This window comes from Leptodactylus fuscus, chromosome 11 (assembly GCF_031893055.1).
Source record: "Leptodactylus fuscus isolate aLepFus1 chromosome 11, aLepFus1.hap2, whole genome shotgun sequence".
NCBI lineage: Eukaryota > Metazoa > Chordata > Amphibia > Anura > Leptodactylidae > Leptodactylus > Leptodactylus fuscus.
Window position 1 is genome coordinate 81,408,695 of NC_134275.1, and position 17,583 is coordinate 81,426,277.

General features: G+C 48.2%; 1 protein-coding gene across 2 annotated transcripts; it reads left to right on the forward strand.

The window, feature by feature from the left end:
• Positions 1–1,909: 1,909 nt before the first annotated feature.
• On the forward strand, positions 1,910–16,757 carry DHX16 (DEAH-box helicase 16). Of its 2 annotated transcripts, none has more exons than XM_075259204.1 (22): positions 1,910–1,967; positions 4,428–4,694; positions 4,978–5,189; positions 5,543–5,705; positions 6,523–6,579; positions 7,265–7,519; positions 7,602–7,820; positions 9,865–10,059; positions 10,157–10,267; positions 10,787–10,902; positions 11,004–11,214; positions 11,819–11,917; positions 12,141–12,293; positions 12,396–12,536; positions 13,208–13,370; positions 14,425–14,543; positions 14,629–14,696; positions 14,781–14,943; positions 15,310–15,471; positions 15,634–15,807; positions 16,432–16,591; positions 16,690–16,757. In XM_075259204.1, exons 2-21 carry the CDS (start codon positions 4,497–4,499, stop codon positions 16,558–16,560), a joined length of 3,108 nt encoding a protein of 1,035 aa, XP_075115305.1. In that variant the 5' UTR covers positions 1,910–1,967; positions 4,428–4,496; the 3' UTR covers positions 16,561–16,591; positions 16,690–16,757. The 2 variants fall into 2 exon arrangements, with proteins under 2 accessions (XP_075115305.1, XP_075115304.1); XM_075259203.1 differs by having other exon boundaries at positions 1,917–1,991.
• Positions 16,758–17,583: the final 826 nt, after the last annotated feature.

Sequence of the window (17,583 nt, forward strand, 5' to 3'; positions counted from 1 at the left end):
ATCCACTGGGGCCAGGAACTGCAGGAGATGCCGGATCCTCAAGGACTCAAATCAGCTCTGCAGTTCAGGTGGTATCAGTTCCAGTTGTAGGGGAAACCAATAAAAAAAATTGAGCAGAAGCGAGAAGTGTAACAAATTTCTTAAATATTTTCTATTGCTTTTGTAGTCATTATTGTCTTTGGCTGAAAAAAACGCTACAAAATCTGCAACAAAAAAAATCTGTGTTTCTACAAAGTGTGGCCTATGTCTTTAATATGCACTATTATTGACCCATGAATGATACTGATGATGTTCCGGCCAAAAGTGAAACACGAAACCATACCTCCCAACTTTTGAAGAGCCGAAAGAGGGACAAACTTCGCTCCGCCCATTTTTATGTTGACTCCGCCCATTCTCATTCATTTTTCATGTGCCCCCACACAGTATAATCTTCCTACAGTCACCTGTAATTTATATGTCCCCCCTCCATCTCTCACAGTTTCATATAACCCCTTTATCTGCCCCCAGTTTCATGTCCCCCCTCCATCTCTGCCCCCAGTTTCATGTCCCCCCTCCATCTCTGCCACCAGATTCATGTCCCCCCGTCTCTGCCCCCAGATTCATGTCTCCCCCCTTCATCTGCCCCAGTGTAATGCCGTTCTCCCCCCCTTCATCTGCCCCAGTGTCATGCTGTTCTCTCCCCCTTCATCTGCCCCAGTGTCATGCTGTTCTCCCCCCCTTCATCTGCCCCAGTGTAATGCCGTTCTCCCCCCCTTCATCTGCCCCAGTGTCATGTCGTTCTCCCCCCCTTCATCTGCCCCAGTGTCATGCCGTTCTCCCCCCTTCATCTGCCCCAGTGTCATGCTGTTCTTCCCCCTTCATCTGCCCCAGTGTAATGCCGTTCTCCCCCCCTTCATCTGCCTCAGTGTAATGCCGTTCTCCCCCCCTTCATCTGCCCCAGTGTAATGCCGTTCTCCCCCCTCCTTCATCTGCCCCACTGTCATGCCGTTCTCCACCACCCCTTCATCTGCCCCAGTGTCATGCTGTTCTCCCTCCCTTCATCTGCCCCAGTGTCATGCTGTTCTCCCCCCCTTCATCTGCCCCACTGTCATGCCGTTCTCCCCCACCCCTTCATCTGCCCCAGTGTCATGCTGTTCTCCCTCCCTTCATCTGCCCCAGTGTCATGCTGTTCTCCCCCCCTTCATCTGCCCCACTGTCATGCCGTTCTCCCCCTCTTCATCTGCCCCAGTGTCATGCCGTTCTCCCCCTCTTCATCTGCCCCAGTGCCATGCCGTTCTCCCCCACCTCATATGCCCCAAGTTTCACGGGCATTACATCGCGCTACACACGCCGAAGCCAGAGCGCAACGGTAAGGGAGGAGCTGAGCTGTGACAGCTCCTGCTTTACCCGCTTATATGTTCAACTCATCGGCGTCCTCCGGATGCCAATGAGTTGAAATCAGGACATACCTCCTGCCGACCAGGACCGCGGAACAGGACACGGAATTCATGAATGTCTTGCAGAAATCGGGACGGTTGGGAGGTATGCAAAGCTTATTGACCCCAATGCAAAATCTGTAATGGAGCCGCTATCTGCTTTGGACCATTTAGAACACTGGAAAACGTGTGAAAGCTGGTTTTATTGACCTAAAGCCTATTTATACATCATCATCATCATCATTATTATTATTATTATAGGTCACAATAATATTATAAATATCTTATGTATCTCTAAACAACTAAAGTTGTTTGCCGCCATGTTTCTGAAGCCCAGCCCTCGCTTCTATACAATCTGTTCCAAAATGGAGACAAGACAGCTTCCTACACTTTGGCCTCTAGCACGTGCATGGTGAACAGGACGTGACGTCATTGAGACGCATGATGCGTTCCATTGATGAGGGCAGAACGCTCCAAACATAGAGCTAAGGACGTCATCAGTAATCGCCAGACCGGATGTGGCTCGTTGTGTGTGGACTGAGCAGGAGGGATGTAAGTTTTATGTTCTTCTTATAGGTGAGTGATATGGCTGCGCTGGGGGGAATATTGTAATGCAGTATGGAGGGTAACGGGTCCACGGACGCAAGGGATTCTGGGATTTGTAGTACTCATACACTAGAACTAATACAGACGTAAGGTGACAGTGTTTCTCAGAGCAGCCAATCAGATCTCTGCTGTCAGTTCTAAACCTGCTGCGGTAAAATGAGAGCTGCAATCTGATTGGTTGCTTAGGGAATGGCTGACACTGCACATCTGCATGGCTTTTGTGTATTGTGAGGCTCTAAATGTGTAAGACACCGCACACCCTGTTTGGCTCCACAGCTGCTACACTGTATGCTGCACCACTACAGCATATTACACCACTCTTTGGTTTGGGTTACGTGGCGACTTTGGCCACGAACACCGCAGTGTTACATTGCAGCAATGCATCTGATTGTCAATGCGGTCGGGTTGTGACACAGGTCGTAATAGAGCGGTGGTGGCCAAAATCCAAACTTGCTGAGAGCAGAACTGTCACCAGCGTAGGCCTCAGTGTGACTGACAGGGGAGATGTCTGAGACGCTGCTACCTGTACCCTGATATTCTGTATCCAGAGTCATTGAGGAGCCTGGGCTTTACTTGGTGTCTCCTGTCCCATCTTTCTCCTTATAGGGGAGTTTGAATCCATTTGCCCAATCTGACTGGTGATGATCGACCTGGTGGTGCGGTCCTTGTCATGACCCCCAGGTCGTTCCTCCTTTCCCAATCTCACAGGTAACCAATGCTGTGTTCACTTCTGTTGGCGCTGCTAAAGATTTCAGTCCTGGTAACCCCAAAGAAGTGAAAGGAGCGCTGGTCACGCAGGAGCACTGGCACCACATTCACAAGGAGGCCTCGTCCCCTGATCACAGATGAGCCCCATCGATGTAAACTCCCCGGACGATCCCTTTAAAGGGGTTTTCTGTTCTCCAGGATAGATCTTCAGTATCCGATCAGTGAGATCTGACACATGGACCCAGCACAGATTTGCTGATCTCTCCGGGCACCAAAAAACTACTGCTATGGATGGAGGCGGAACCAGTTTTCTCCTATTTGAGTAATAGGCACAAAGCTGCTGCTTGCTGATCCCACTGCGATACAGCGGATGTGGCTGCGGCTCTGCCTAGTCCTTGAATGAGATCAGAGCTGCCTCCACCCCGTCCAGGTCAGTAGCTTCAGGTGTCCGGAGGTCGCCGGGTCTGTATGGTCTGTGTGTCAGTAGATTGTAAGCCCTTGTGGGCAGGGCCCTCTATCCCACTGTGCCAGTCAGTCATTGTTAGTATTCGATTGCTTTGTATATTTTGTGTACTGTATGTAAACCCTCAAGTATACAGCGCCATGGGAGTAATATAATAATGTACAGAGCACCATGGAATAATATAATAATGTACAGCACCATGGGATTAATATAATAATGTACAGAGCACCATGGGAGTAATATAATAATGTACAGAGAACCATGGAATAATATAATAATGTACAGAGCACCATGGAAGTAATATAATAATGTACAGAGCACCATGGAATAATATAATAATGTACAGCGCCATGGAAGTAATACAATAATGTACAGCGCCATGGAAGTAATATAATAATGTACAGCACCATGGGATTAATATAATAATGTACAGCACCATGGGATTAATATAATAATGTACAGCACCATGGAAGTAATATAATAATGTACAGCACCATGGGAATAATATAATAATGTACAGAGCACCATGGGATTAATATAATAATGTACAGAGCACCATGGGATTAATATAATAATGTACAGAGCACCATGGGATTAATATAATAATGTACAGCACCATGGAATTACTATAATAATGTACAGAGCGCCATGGGAGTAATATAATAATGTACAGCACCATGGGATTAATATAATAATGTACAGCACCATGGGATTAATATAATAATGTACAGCACCATGGGATTAATATAATAATGTACAGCACCATGGGATTAATCTAATAATGTACAGAGCACCATGGGATTAATATAATAATGTACAGAGCACCATGGGATTAATATAATAATGTACAGCACCATGGGATTAATCTAATAATGTACAGAGCACCATGGGAGTAATATAATAATGTACAGAGCGCCATGGGAATAATATAATAATGTACAGAGCACCATGGAATAATATAATAATGTACAGAGCACCATGGGAATAATATAATAATGTACAGCACCATGGAATTACTATAATAATGTACAGAGCGCCATGGGATTAATATAATAATGTACAGAGCACCATGGGAATAATATAATAATGTACAGCACTATGGGAATAATAATACTATATAAATAAACAATAATAAGAAGAATAATATCCATATTACAAATTCCTGGGACTCAGAAATCCCCTGTAAGACATTCTGTCCCAGCAAAGATAACTTTTCTTCTTCTCCCTCCCTGCAGCCTCCTGTCTCTTCTCACGACATCCAGACCACTTGTGGCCATTGCTGAGAACCATTCCCAATAACCGCAATGGATGGGATAGAAGTGTGGGTGAAGGACCGGCTCCACGATGTCCTGGGAATGAGTGACCGACATGTGGCGCAGTTCCTTATTGGCACCGCCCGGCGAAGTTCAAGTGCCGTAGACTTCATAAGCCGCCTGAATGATACGGGGGCCGTCGATGTGACCGACAAAGTGCGCAGCTTCGCAGAAGAGCTCTGGGGGAAGGTGAGGAGATGACACCACATATAGTCATATAAGAGCTGAAGGCCTTGGATGTGTAAGACGGGGGGAGGCCTTGTACTATTTATTCTCATCTTTCTTGGCCGCCATTTCTGTTGTGGGTTAAGGCTTCTGCTCTCTCCATCCCCCATGCTCTACACTGCACTTCTGCTTGGCTGTGTTGTATAAACCAGTGTCCCTGTGCGGATAATTCAGCCATGCTTACAGTGTGATAATGGAAAGATCTCGCCTGATAATGGATTTTCTCTTCATTCCCTCCTCGTCTCAGCTGCCCCGTAAAGCTGCGGTTGAGCGTCCGGCGAGAGCGGCCGAGAGAGAGGCTTTAGCAATGCAGCAGAAGAACAAATTGTACACCCTGCTGGAAGACAGCGACGAAGACGAGGACAAGGTCACGGGCAAAGATGAGAAGAAGAGGAAAAAGAAACATCTCAGGAAGAGGAAGAAAGAGGAGTCGTCTGACAGTGACAATGATGGAGTGCAGTGAGTATAGTCCATGGGGACCGCCATGTTTGTCTCCGTGGAGGGGAATAGTCACTAATAGAGATGAGCGAGTACTGTTGGGATCAGCCGATCCGAACAGCACGCTCACATAGAAATGAATGGACGTAGCCGGCACGCGGGGGGTTAAGCGGCCGGCCACCGTCAAAGCGGAAGTACCAGGTGCTTCCATTCATTTCTATGGAGCGTCCTGTTCGGATCGGCTGATCCCAACAGTACTCGCTCATCTCTAGTCACTAAGCTTGTATAAGAGCGTCACGTAGATCAGATGAAGGTCTACTCCATGCTCTCTACAAAGTGACCGCATTCATTAAACCGTCTCTTGATCCTACCAGGAATGAGAAGGCGCCATCACCACAGGTCATCTCTGATGATGAGGAAGAGCGAGAGGAGCAGGCCAGGCTGAAGGACCTGGAGGAGCGAGATGCATTTGCAGAGAGGGTAAAGCAGCGCGATAAGGAGAAGACCAGGAACATTGTGGAGCGATCGGATAAGAAGGTGAGACACTGACATGTGGGTGAGCAGAGGTTAAAGGGGTTCTCCCATCTGGGCAAACTACCCCCTATCCACAGGATAAGGGAGACCTTGCAGATCGGTAGGAGTTAGACTACCCAGGCCCGCACCAATTAGGAGAACGGGGGATTTATGTCCCTTGTTCTGAATCGATTAATGGGGGTTGAGACTGCAGGAACTGGGGCTACTAGTTACCCCTAGACACTTGGTTTGGGTGAGGAGAGGTTTGTCTGGAGTTATAGTCCATCATGCACCCTGCCAGTCCATACAATCTCTGTGTGAGTTATAGAAATGGCCGACAGTCAGACGCCATCGATCAGCTTTGCAGCGGAGGATCCATCCAGTCATTAGAACAGCGGACTTGTATCCTATACTTTTCTTCTGCATTTTTTGCTGATGTGAAGGCTGCCATACTCCCTGGTGTCCAGCTCCTGAGTAAGTCCTCCGTCCTGCTAATGCACGTGACGGGGGGTATACAGGGCTGCATTAGTTTGTATATTCTATAGCATTACATCACATATCCCCCTCCTAGAATAAAGGGTCTATTTGGGCCTTTCCCATTCTTGGTGTTCGGCTTATTCTCGCTCTGGATCTGGTATTTTCCAGGAATAGAGCTGAGCTGTAATCCAGACATGGCGGAGAGTAATTCTGTATATATGTGGCAGATGCTGAAGGGCTCCCCCTAGAGGCAGGGTCACAGGCAGGTTATACTGATGTAATATATTGGTCGCATGGTGCCGATACACAGTCCATCACCAGCCGGCTGATACGTTGACTTATACGTTATGTTCTTTCTCTATAGGCTTATGAAGAAGCGCAGAAGAGACTCAAAGTAGCAGAGGAGGACCGTAAGAAAATGGTAAGACTTATGTAGTGCTTAGAGGGGTTGTCAGGTGACGAGTCGATAAGGACATTGCATGGGACCTGTAGGGATCACAGCACTAGCACAAGTGCCACAGCTTCTTCACAGAGCTGATCAGCAGGGGTCCTGGGGTGCCTCTCTAAGACCTATTCTAACCTGCCACAGCTCCTTCTACAATGACCTCAGCACAGGTCACAGAGCATGCCCACAACACTATCCTGTAGAACACAATAGGTCTTCCAATTGCTTTTTCTTATGGATGACCCACCCACAGGATAGATCATTAGTGTCATCTGTCGGGGCTGATACCCAGGACCCACACAGATCTGCCGCTGGCAGCAATTGTAGGACTTCATGTGGGTCCTGAAAACCAATGTAATACCAGAGCAGTAAAATGGTTTGTATGATAGTAGAAAAAGATGGCTGCTTTCTTCCACGAACAGCGCCACCCTTGTCCACAGGTTGTGTGTGGTAAAACAGCTCAATGGACTGATTCTGAACTGCAATATTGGACACAATCTCTACATTAGGGAAAAATAATGTCTCCTTCGTTCTAAGAACAGCCCCCCCCCCCCCCCCCCGGCTATGGGATATGGGTAGGATGGCAGTTTAACCCTTTAGGTTACTTGTACCACCACCACACACGATGGCGCCTTATTTTACCTTCTCTTTTTGTTTGCAGGTTCCAGAGTTGAGGAAGAAATCCCGCAGAGATTATCTCGGAAAGAGAGAGAAGGAAAAGCTGGAGGACCTGGAAGCGGAGATCGCCGATGAGGAGTATTTCTTTGTGGACAGCAAGCTGACCTCGACCGAGAAGAAAGAACTTGAGTACAAGAAGAAAGTCCGAGATCTGGCCAAGGAATACAAGAAAGCCGGAGAGAAGGAGCGCATGGAAAAACACGACCGCTACTTCATGCCGGAGGAGACTAGGAGTAAAGTAAGTCTCAGAAACATAGGAAATATTCTAACCATTGTCTTACCCATAGTAATATCACTCATCGTGTTCTCTCGCCTCCCAGAAAATTCCAGACCGGTACGAGGAACCAGTGACCGAAGAGCGATTCGCTCCGCGGGAAGAACAAAGACGATGGGAGGAGGATCACATCGGAGCGGCTGCGCTGAAGTTTGGAGCTAAAGACGCTCGCGCTCGTGGCCAGAAGGAATATGACTACGTGATGGAGGAGGAGGAGGTCATACAGTTTGTCAGCGCCACACAAATGAAGGGGACTGTGGAGAAGGTAAGGGGGGGTGCATGGTTATGGCGGGGTCAGAGGTCTCCTAATATATTGGTATATTTCACTGACTGAATTTAGGGTCTTTTCCTTCTGTTTGCTGGACTCTGTTAGAGTAAGTTCACACAGGGGTTTTTGCAGGCAAATCCCGCCTCCAGAAACGTTAGCTTTGGTGGGAGTCACTTGCAGATTTTTTTCAAGGGATCCTATCATTGGATACGCTTTTTTTGTCCCTAACACGTAGGAATAGCCGTAAGAAAGGCTTTCCTTCTCCTACCTTTAGATGTCTTCTCCGGGCCACCGTTCTGCAGATATCCCAGTTTTCTTCGGTATGCAAATGAGTTCTCTCGCAGCACTGGGGGCGTGCCCAATGCTGCGAGAGAACTCTCCAGCGCTGCCTCTATCTTCTTCTGGAACGCCCTCTCCTTGTGTCTTCTTCTGTCCTGAGTTTCAATCTTCTAGGTTATGGGCAGAGCCGACTGTGCATGCTCAGGCCACAAGAAAATGGCCGCTTACACCAGCTTACTGTGTAAGCGGCACATTTTCTTGTGGCCCAGGCACGCACAGTCCGCTCTGCCTGAGGCCTAGAAGATTGAAACCCAGGACGGAAGAAAACGCGCAGAGAGGCTGTTCCAGAAGATGGAGGTGGCGCTGTGTTGTTTAAGCGCTGGAGCCCGCCCCCAGTGCTGCAAGAGAACTTATTTGCATATAGAAGAATACCGGGATTTCTACTGAATGTTGGTGCAGAGAAGACATCTAAAGGTAGGAGAAGAATAGCCTTTCTTACAGCTATTCCTACGTGTTAGTGAGAAAAAAAAGCGTATCCAATGATAGGATCCCTTTCAGTTGGAGGGGAATAAAAATGACATGACTTATCTTCAGGTGGATTCTGTCTTGAAAATCACACTGAAGTCAATAGGAGGCAGAAAAAAGGCGAGTGGTTTTTAATGTGGTGTTTGCACAAAAAAACATTCTAAAACTGCTGCAAAAACTGCCGCAAAAACTGCCAATGTTCTCTCTCAAAGAAGGCGGGGTCAAGCGTTGTCTCTAAGCCAATCGGGTGTCATCATCTCCTTTCCCCTTGACAAATAAGCTGGAACTTAAAGTTTAACCTTAAATTTCCAGGATGAATAACAGAGGAATTACACAGACGCTCCAGAATTGTTATGGAGAATTTAAGGGCTTACTAAAACGAGCCTGTCAGGAGAGCGCACGGAGGAGGGTGTGGCTTAAAGGGATTCTACCATTAAAACCTCTTTTTGTAGATAAGACGTCGGAATAGTCTTTAGAAAGGCTATTCGTCTCTTACCTTTACATGTGATCTCCGCCGCGCCGTTCCTTAGAAATACCGGGTTTTACCGGTATGCAAATGAGTTCTCTGGCAGCGATGGGGGCGGGCCCACTGCTGCTCGAGAACACGATTCTGCGATGCCTCTATCTTCGGCTGGATCCTCCCCTTCCTCCTGCGTCACCTCCGACGCCTGCGCAGTTGGCTCTGCCAATAAGACACTAGTAGAGCCGACTGCGCATGCCGGCTGGCGGCCATTTTTGGGAGGCCGCTCTTGCTCTTGTAGTTCAATGCAGGAGCGGCTTCCCAAAAATGGCCGCCAGCCGGCATTCACACTCGGCTCTGCTAGTGTCTTATTGGCAGAGCCAACTGCGCAGGCGTCGGAGGTGACGCAGGAGGAAGGGGAGGATCCAGCCGAAGAGAGAGGCGTCACAGGATCGTGTTCTCAAGCAGCAGTGGGGACGCCCCTATCGCATTTTCAGCGCTGAGGCCCGCCCCCATCGCTGCTAGATAACTAATTTGCATACCGGTAAAAACTAGTATTTCTAAGGAACGGCGCGGCAGAGATCGCATCTAAAGGTAAGAGACGAATAAAGTCTATCCCGACGTCTTATCCACAAAAAAAGAGGTTTTAATGGTAGAATCCCTTTAATGAAGCTGGAACGTTGGACATTGTTTTATATCGGTGACATAGAAGTAGCGACGTTCACCTTCCTATACTTTGCGCCTGTTATTATTAGTATCTGCGATTTCTCTCCTCAGGAGGACGAGAGCGCCAAGCAGATGTCCGAGCTGGAGAAGAAGCAGCTGTCCATCCAGGAGGTGAGGCGCAGTCTGCCCGTCTTCCCCTACCGCTCAGATCTTCTCCAGGCTATTTCGGAGCATCAGATCCTCATCATCGAAGGAGAGACCGGTTCTGGCAAGACAACTCAGATCCCCCAGTACCTGCACGAGGAGGTGAGTGGCTGCATGCCCGGCGTCCTTCTATCCCTCATAGATCCTGCAGTGACCCCATTAATGACCCCCCCCCCTCCTGTTTCTCTCGCCTGTTTAGGGTTACACTCAGAAAGGAATGAAAATCGGGTGCACTCAGCCTCGAAGAGTGGCCGCCATGAGTGTAGCCGCTCGTGTCGCTCAGGAAATGGCAGTGAAATTGGGCAATGAGGTAAGTCGCTATTGTGTTAGTGTCTGTAACAGATCAAAAAAACTGAAACTAAACCCTTAGGATAGATCAGTTGAAGATCAGCGGGGTTCTGACCCCTGAGTCCCCCGCAGATCAGCTGCTAGAAGCGGTAGCTCTACTTCCAATCCACTAGCCATGTGATGTCACTGTCATCAGTCACATGGCCTGTTCACGGCTCAGTCTCATTCAGGTGAATAGGGCTAAGCTGCAGTACCAAGCACAACCACTATACAAATGTATGGCGCTATGCTCTCACAAACGGGTCATCAGCGGGGGATCCAAGATGTCAGACCCCCACCAACCTTTAATTGATGACCTATCAAAAAGCTTAGGAAACCCCTTTAATGGGGTCCCTGACTATCAGCTGTCCTGCTGTAGCACCATCCGTAATAAGCTATATTCTGTGGAGAAAGCCTAGCAGCAGGTATTCTGTTTTCCTGCAGTGCCCCCGCAGGAGAAATGAAGTATTACACCATTGTCATTGATATTCTCTTCTCCCAGGTCGGATACAGCATTCGGTTTGAGGACTGCACGTCCGAGCGCACGGTCCTGAAGTACATGACGGACGGGATGCTGCTGCGTGAATTCCTCACCGAGCCAGACTTGGCCAGTTACAGGTAAGACCTCTCCATCCTCTCCATGGCCTGAGCTGTTCTCCTCCTCCACCCTCTGGATCGATTACTAATCCTGAGTTAACCCTTCACATGGCTTCTTTCAGTGTGATCATTATAGACGAGGCTCACGAGCGGACCCTGCACACAGACGTGCTCTTTGGCCTTATTAAAGACATTGCCCGTTTCCGTCCAGACCTCAAGGTCCTGGTGTCCAGCGCTACCCTCAACACCGAGCGGTTTTCTTCTTTCTTCGATGACGCTCCCATTTTCCGAATCCCTGGCCGACGGTATCCTGTAGATATTTACTACACCAAGGTGCGTAGCTGTAGATGATGGGTTAAAGTGTCTCTCTGAGTCTCGATATTGAAGGTTTATCCATAGGATCGGTCTCAGTATTCGGTGGGGATCTAACACCCAGCACCCCCACTGATCAGCATATCTCCTACATGTGAAGCCTACCTGATGGACTTGGTGGGATTATGGATTAAAAGGGCCTATCTAGGTCTCTGCTTCTGGTCTATCTTTAGAACCGGTCATCATTATTGCATCAGTGGAGGTCTGACACCCGGCACCCTTACAGATCAGCTGTTCACGCTGTATAGAACTGGAAGTAGATGGCTCTGTACACTGTGTATTGGCCGTGCCACGCTATTTCAGGTCAGAAATGGAGATTCTGTGGTTTCAAGGAAAACCAAGCACAGCGCCATACATTATATAGTGGCTGTTCTTGGTATTGCGACTCAGCCCTATTTACTTAAATGGGACTGAGCTGCAAACAGGCCATGTGACATCACCTGACCTATGAAGAGGTGCTTGGGTGCTGATCCTGCAGGGTCCTGGGTGTTGGATATCAGCTGATCTGTGGGTGACCTAATCCTGGAGAATCCCTTTAACTTATTGTATTGTATGTCTTCTCCAGGCACCAGAGGCTGATTACTTGGAGGCGTGCGTGGTGTCTGTCCTACAGATTCACGTCACACAACCAACTGGAGACGTCTTGGTCTTCTTGACTGGTCAGGTATGTACCGATCACGGGGTTGTGGGGTGTCCATGTGTTGCAGTTCACTTCAGCATCGAATACATAAAATCAGCTCGTGACGTGACTAATAAATCTATGTATTGTCTTAATTAATATTGTTATTCCTACTTGTGAACACCAGAGGGCAGTAACAATACACCCCTTATGTAGCTACATATTATAACTGATGGTGGTTCTACTCCCTGCCGTCCCTGTGTCGCAGGAGGAGATCGAGGCCTGCTGTGAGATGTTACAGGAGCGCTGCCGTAGGTTGGGCTCTAAGATCGCAGAGATGATGATTTTACCGATCTACGCCAACCTACCGTCCGACATGCAGGCCAAAATATTTGAGCCAACTCCGCCCGGAGCAAGAAAGGTATGAGGAAGAATCGGCTTACGGTTTTGATAGGGGAAGAACGGGGTCGTCCATTATTTCTATTGAATGTGGCCGCTTTTATCGTTACTTCTCCTTACTAAGGTCGTCGTTGCCACCAACATTGCCGAGACGTCGCTGACCATCGATGGGATCATTTACGTCATTGACCCCGGGTTCTGCAAGCAGAAGAGTTACAACGCCCGTACCGGAATGGAGTCGCTCATTGTCACCCCCTGCTCAAAGGTGACTCCTCTCGTTGCTCTTCCTGGTATTTTCTATGGTGTTTTTTTCTTAAAGGGGTTTTCCAGGGAAATTGAAGAAGGGTGGAATAAAATGTAAAAGCAATAATTACCTCCCGCAGGTCCTCCATTGCATCTGGTGCAGGCACTGGCCAGGGTGAAAGTGACGCAGCACAGGTGACCATTGCAGCCAATCACAAGCGTCAGCAGTCACATGTTGGGTACTGATGACATCACTGCTAATATGTCACTGGTACCCAACGTGTGGCTGCAATGGTCAGCCAAAGCCAGTTAATATCCGGCCTATCCAGTGCCAGCATGGAAGAGAACAGGGACCCAAAAATGAAACCGAGGATCAGGGGTAGATAATGTTTCAGTTTTCATGGAAAACCCCTTTAAGCAGACACAAGGCGACTCCTGGTCATCCCAAATACTTGAAAGAACAAAAATACAGATGGGCAGCCAATAGTAGTACAGCTCTCAGACGGACACTTTAGCCCCTTGTATACATCATTGATGAGGAGAACGCCTATGTTCTACATTTCCAGGAGGAATAACAGAGGGACAATACAATGCAAGTTTGCAAGAAAAGGTTCACGTGTCGGTCTCAATCACTGTACCTTACCTATGCCATATGTGATAGTAACAGGGTCTGTCTGGCCTTTTCACCTCCAGGCATCAGCCAACCAGAGAGCAGGGAGAGCCGGCCGTGTGGCTGCAGGAAAGTGCTTCCGACTATATACAGCCTGGGCGTACAAGAACGAGATGGAGGACACGACCGTACCAGAAATCCAGAGAACTAACCTGGGAAACGTGGTTCTGCTGCTGAAGAGTTTAGGTGAGTGGCGGCAGGGGCACAGGACCCTGTAGGAGGAGGATGGGGTGGGACAAGCTTGCATAAAATTTTGCAACTAATTCCTTACCAATCTCATGATCTTTACTTGCTGTATGTTTATTTGGAGACAGAAAACCTATCCTGATACAGTCCTGCTCACGTAGCTGAAGTTTGTCACAGTGTATCCGTGTATGTCATCTCCTGCACATGCTGATACACTGTGACAAACTGCAGCTGTAGACTGAGCCCAGGACAAGATCCTGAAGCCGGAACACAAAGGGGGAATTTACTGACCCGTTTACACCCATCTTTTCCATATGTATGGGTATAAATGTGGCACATCTTGGGCTCATGGCCCTTCCTTGAAGATGTGATACCTTGTTCCTTCTGCATGCTGGGCGCCAAAGTAGGTGCAGAGGGTCAGAGATCAAGGTGGACCAGGGCAGGGGACAACAAGTTTACTATAACTCACACGAGAGAACTGACATGTGCCTGAAATGTACGCCAGCTCCTGACTAGCTTAGATATAAAGTCTGGTGCACGGGGGTCCTGGAGCCTCTTAATAATTCAGGCACCTCTCACACTAGCCGGGGACTTGCTTAAGACAGAACACGCATACAGAACACCAGTGACAATAAATGATGGCGTATCGGTATATAGAGGGAGTCCAGAGTGGAGGACTACAGTGAAAAGCAGCTCCTGTTCTGGAGGACTCACCATGTCCATACTGTATAGAGTTGTAGTGTAATACCACATCTGTCCTATAGTGGTCACTGCAGCAAATATGTGCAGCTGAGTAATAGAAAGTGGCAAATAAGTGAAGACTCCGACACTTCTATTCTAGATTTTGTCATCTTCGCCTGAATTATGGATTTTTGGTTTTAAAGGGGTTGTCCCATCTCAAGGATCACAGGCGAGTTGGGAATACCCCTTTAAGCATTCTACACAACAAGGTTGTCACACACAGATGTAATGGGCCGTATTCACAGACTGGTCCCACCATTCCTCTCCTCTCCTTTACCTTCATGCAGTCAGATTTTCTTGTTCTCATTCCCAGGTATCAATGACCTCATACATTTTGACTTCATGGACCCCCCACCCCATGAGACGCTGGTTCTGGCGCTGGAGCAGTTGTACGCCCTGGGGGCCCTTAACCATCTAGGGGAGCTTACCAAGGTAGGCGTTGAGGGTATTGATGGTATAGAAAGTCTTCTCCGTCCATTCCTCTGCTGTAGATGATGTTTCTCCTTGCCTTCCGCAGCTCGGGAGGAGAATGGCTGAGCTCCCCGTGGACCCCATGTTGTCCAAGATGATTCTGGCATCTGAGAAGTGAGTGGCATTATCTGCATGGGCATGGACGCCGCTGTCTCTTCAGTCAGTCACCTTACAAGTATTTCTTCCTCTTCTTTCTAGGTACGGCTGTGCTGAGCAGATTCTGACCATCGCCGCCATGTTGTCTGTAAATAATGCAATCTTCTATCGACCGAAAGACAAGCTGGTTCATGCGGACACGGCACGTGCCAACTTTACTGTGCCCGGGGGAGACCACATGGTGCTGCTGAATGTATACACACAGGTAAAGATATGAACGTTAATATATAGGTAGAAAAACATGGCTGCTTCCTGCCATAAAGCACCACACATGTCCAGTGCTTGTATCTGGTATTACAAGTCTGTCACCCTCTATTATAGCTGACTTGCAATACCAGACTCAACCTATGGACAAGTGTGGCACTGTTTTATGACATCACAAACTGGAATTGCCCTTTAATGTATTCTCGAATGGCTTGTCAAGGTTTGGAAATCCCAATTTCAGGTCCCCTATGAGGCAATGTAAGTTACTAGCAGGGTCCGATATTCAGGATCATCTATTAGCGCAAATGCAAAGACTATCCGTCATTCTTGCACGTCTTGAGTCATGCTATCTTGTTGTCTTCTCCAGTGGGTGGAGACGGGTCACTCTCTGCAGTGGTGTTATGAGAACTTCATTCAGGCCCGTTCCCTCCGCCGCGCCCGCGATGTCCGAGAGCAGCTCGAAGGACTCATGTCAAGGATAGAAATTGAGTTGACGTCCTGCGAAGATGACACAGTGCCAATACGCAAGGTACGGCCCAATCACTCTCTAATACCTAGTGCAGGACCTGAGGGGGCGAAGCATGATACAGGGATTTAAAGGGGTTTTCCATCCCAAAGTCTATTTTTTTTTTATACTGATGACCTCTCCTGTGGACCAGCTGACTATATCTTATGTCTTCTTACCTATCAGGCAGTCACGGCCGGGTATTTCTACCACACCGCCAGGCTGACCCGCAGTGGGTACAAGACAGTGAAACAGCAGCAGTCGGTCTTCATCCACCCAAACAGCAGCCTACACGAGGAGCAGCCCCGCTGGGTCATATACCACGAGCTGGTCTTCACCACCAAGGAGTTCATGAGACAGGTCAGATATGATGGCACCAATATGGGACTGTCTGTATGCCTTAGGGGTCAGGTCACCGTCCACTTACAGTCAGGAGGTTAATGTTCTGCCATAGCGATAACAATTCATATAAATGCTAAGATGTTATTGTACCAAAACAAAGTACAACCCCTGCCGCAAAACACGAGACCTCATACAGCTACATTGCATCAAAAAAAGTTGTCAACTGAGAAGGATCTAAAAATTGTTCTAGTTTTAAAGATGTTTTTGGTCCTTTCCAGATGTCATAAGTATATGATCTGACCCCCAGACCCTGCACATATCCGCTGCTCTGACAACCTCCAGGCCTGGAAATCGGGGCAGTGTTTGTAGGTTGCTCCTATTCAATTCCAGGGAACCACCCTGCTATATAGTGTATGGGGCGGCCTGTACCCGCTCCTGATCTGTGCGGGGGTGCAGTTGTCGGACCTCCTGTAGATAGGTCATTGTATGAAAACGCCATTTACCTGCAGCCGCCTGATACTACCGTCACACGGCTGCCTGCTCCATGTACAACGCTGGAAATATTCCGTGTCCTATGTAGTTGTTGTTAGTAACTTGCTTGTACTTTATTCCGTCTCTAACCTGCGCTCGGTACCCCTGCAGATCATTGAAATTGACAGCGCCTGGCTCCTCGAGGTGGCGCCACATTACTACAAGTCCCGAGAACTGGAAGACGCCAGCAGTAAAAAGATGCCCAAACAAGCAGGAAAGAGCAAAGATGAGCTTGGCTGAACGGCGGCCATGTCTTCACTCTAGGACTCAGGTAAGATCAATCTATTACTAGGTCGCTGTATATTCCACATGGGGCATATACACTGTATACGGCTACCTGACTGCCATCTCTTGTATCTTCCTCCACAGGATGAAGGGCTGGAGCAGGAGATTCCCGTCAGCCTGTTATTGGAGTATATATATATCTGTACAGCTCGTGTATATAAAAGTTTGCATTTTGGATACAAATCGTGTTTGTCACTCGTATTGATAGGATCGCGTTGATGGCTTCCGTGCAGTAAGATTAGTCCCGTCCTACTCTGCAAGGTTCGGTTCACACTACCCATGATCCTCAGCCTGCATACCAGCTACTCTTCCCATCAAAATAGACGCCACAATGGATTCCCCTCACACCTCATTACAGACGCCATTTGTGCCTCGCTGATCCAGCACAGCCATAACAATTTCTGCTATAGTGGCAACCATGAGAGCAGCGTGCACAAAGCCTAAGCCAGACTGACAGATCATGTTCCTAGGCTTATTAATTCATGATCTATCAGGAGTCCAATGCCCAGGACCCTCCGCAATCAGCAGAAAACCAAGCACAGCGCCATACATCATATAGTGGCTGGACTTGGTATTGCAGCTTGAATGGGACTGAACTGTGAGCGTTAGCAGGTCATCCCGTGGCCGGTGAAGTGGAGGCCACACAAGGATCCCAGTGTCCTTATCCTAAGGATAGGTCATCAATTATAAATTCAGGAAAAACTGTGTTAGATTGCACAGCAGAATCTGGCACCGATTTTGATTTGGAATCAGCACCTCCGATTCCTCTTTTGCTGAACATACCCTTTAACTCCTGCTTGTGTGACTCCCCCTACACTGAACACATCACACGTAGAGATGAGCGAACATGCTCCCATAGAAATGAATGGACGTAGTCACGCGGGGGTTAAGGGGCCGGCCGCCAGCAAAGTCTGCGTGTCGGCCACTTCCATTAATTTCTATGGGAGCGTGCTATTCGAAACGGCTGTTTCGAATAGT

Excerpts from the sequence above, each read along its gene's own strand:
- DHX16 (XM_075259204.1), top strand. The coding sequence starts at position 4,497 with ATGGATGGGATAGAAGTGTGGGTGAAGGACCGGCTCCACGATGTCCTG. Across the intron at positions 5,706-6,522 it reads TGGAGCGATCGGATAAGAAG|GCTTATGAAGAAGCGCAGAA; the intron begins GTGAGACACTGA and ends CTTTCTCTATAG. Across the intron at positions 7,821-9,864 it reads TGAAGGGGACTGTGGAGAAG|GAGGACGAGAGCGCCAAGCA; the intron begins GTAAGGGGGGGT and ends TTCTCTCCTCAG.